A 2,081-nucleotide genomic window follows, 5' to 3' on the forward strand; every position below is an offset into this window, starting at 1 on the left:
CAATACAAATTGGCAATCACAATATTAGTTCGGCCAACAAATATTTTCACCCCTAAAACCCCCACACACACCTGTCCCTCCTTTGGTGCACTGATTCAAAAAATTCAACGCCCAATCACAAAGCACTAGAGTACAGCAGTAATGTATTCATTATCTTTATTTCAGAAAATGTTTCAAATCAACCTTGCCTAAAATAAAAAAAAGTTCACATTTTTAATGTAATGTAGAATGTACTTTGTAAAAATTGCCTTTATAAAATTTTCGAGTATAATTCAAATTTATTCAAAAACTCCAAAAGGGAAAGATCACCAGAATAAAATGTAACAAAGCAAACAAAGAAAGCACAATACTTAAGCTTTGATCTTACCAGCTCTCTCCTCCTGACACCGCCAGGTATACTAATGAAGCTGCAGCATCCTAGCACATATGTGTTTAATGTATACTGTATATATATATTATATTGAACAATATGAAATAAATACTTAAAATTGATAAATATATAATAAAATATTGCTATTAATTGGAATATTTCACTTTAAAAAATTTCAATTAATTTCATCAAAGTTTTTTTTTACTTCTAACAAATCTTTAAAAACACTGTGTTACATCTAGTCATTATTGTAAACAAATTATACATTTCAGTTATGTCACTAATGACCCCCCCCCCATCCCCGAACCTCAAATTTTCCAAAATCATAAAAAAATAGAGAAAAAAAATAATATTCATATTTAAGTCTGAGAGTGCCATTTCCAGCCACATTGAGGTGCCATAATACAATGGTCATATTCAGGTGGGTGTATATAATAAATATATAAATGAAAAATTAATTTATCCTTGGTATAATTAAAAGTATTGAAGAATAATGTAAATCAATCAAAGTGGGACTAAACTAATAACAATACAGTAAACCAATTAAAATGAAGGTAAAAAATAAACCGGTCACAAATATACTTAAGAATATCCAACTATTTATACTCATTACCACATGATGAAAATGATGCCAATACCATAGTTCCTCGAGTATAATCCCAGCCCATATTTTATGCCTAATTTTACATACTAGCCTTTCCTCAGGAAAAAGCCCAGCAGTTATGATTTGAATGAGTATCTAAGCTGAATTTTACAAATACTCAAAAAGAAAATTGAATATTGTCTTTAAATTAGGCATGCAGGGCTAAAAAATCACCTTTTGATTGAAATTGGGATTTCCTGGGTATAACCCCACCCCCAAAATTTTATGTTCAAGCAGGAGGTGGGAGGGGGCTAGTACCAGAGCAACTACAGTAAAGTAATTCAATTATACTAATGTCAAAACCCAATTAGAAAAAACTAAATTAATACACAATGTTTTTTTACTAACTGCAGTAAGCAGGCACAGTTCAAACTGAAGCTCAGGGAAATACCCCACTTTTCTTCTAACCTCACCCCTACTGCTAAGCAAATGAGCTGCTCAAGCCTCAATACTTATGTTTATGTTTCTTAAGCTTTTTGACTTTATGTTTTTTGCCATGATGTTTATAACCTGAGTCACTGTCAGAAGAACTGCTACTACTGCTACTACTGCTACTGCTGCTGCTGCTTGAGCTGGAACTGCTGTGTTTTTTGGACTTTTTCTTCACTTTCTTAACCTGAAAAAAATGAAAACTTAAATTAATCAGAAAAACAATAATATTTATCCTATTTTAAGAGGATCAAAAACCAAACACCAGCAAATTATTCACTATTTTCTACATAATACCGTAAAACCTAGAATTGAAGCCCTGGGCTACTTCTTATTTTTTTGCTAACTTTAGATGGGCTTCTTTATGAGGCTACTTATTCAAAGTAAAGAGAGAGAGAGGGAGGGGGGGGGAAGGGGGCTTCTTTTCAAAATGAATGCTGTCAATTTTTTGAATTTGTATTATAAAAAAATAAATACGACCACTGTAACATTAATCTGTGTAATGGAGTATATTTAACTGACATTAAATCACCTAAACTACTGTATAAACCAAACTTGTTTGAACTTTTAGCAGGAAACATTTCTTTAAAGTTATTTTTTTATTTCAAACTTGTTAACAAACACTGCAAAACTGAATCT

General features: G+C 31.5%; 1 protein-coding gene across 1 annotated transcript; it reads right to left on the reverse strand.

Moving 5' to 3' along the window:
- Window positions 1–258: 258 nt before the first annotated feature.
- LOC117116357 (calcium-binding protein P-like) lies at window positions 259–1,570 on the reverse strand (the record flags this gene model as incomplete). Its single annotated transcript, XM_033260375.1, is given in 1 exon segment — window positions 259–1,570. A coding segment is annotated over 1 exon segment (112 nt), but the record flags the coding sequence as incomplete, so codon positions are not given.
- Window positions 1,571–2,081: the final 511 nt, after the last annotated feature.

This window comes from Anneissia japonica, unplaced genomic scaffold, assembly GCF_011630105.1.
Source record: "Anneissia japonica isolate Jap-2015-1 unplaced genomic scaffold, ASM1163010v1 scaffold131694_len2081_cov92, whole genome shotgun sequence".
In the NCBI taxonomy this organism is placed as follows: Eukaryota; Metazoa; Echinodermata; class Crinoidea; order Comatulida; family Comatulidae; genus Anneissia; species Anneissia japonica.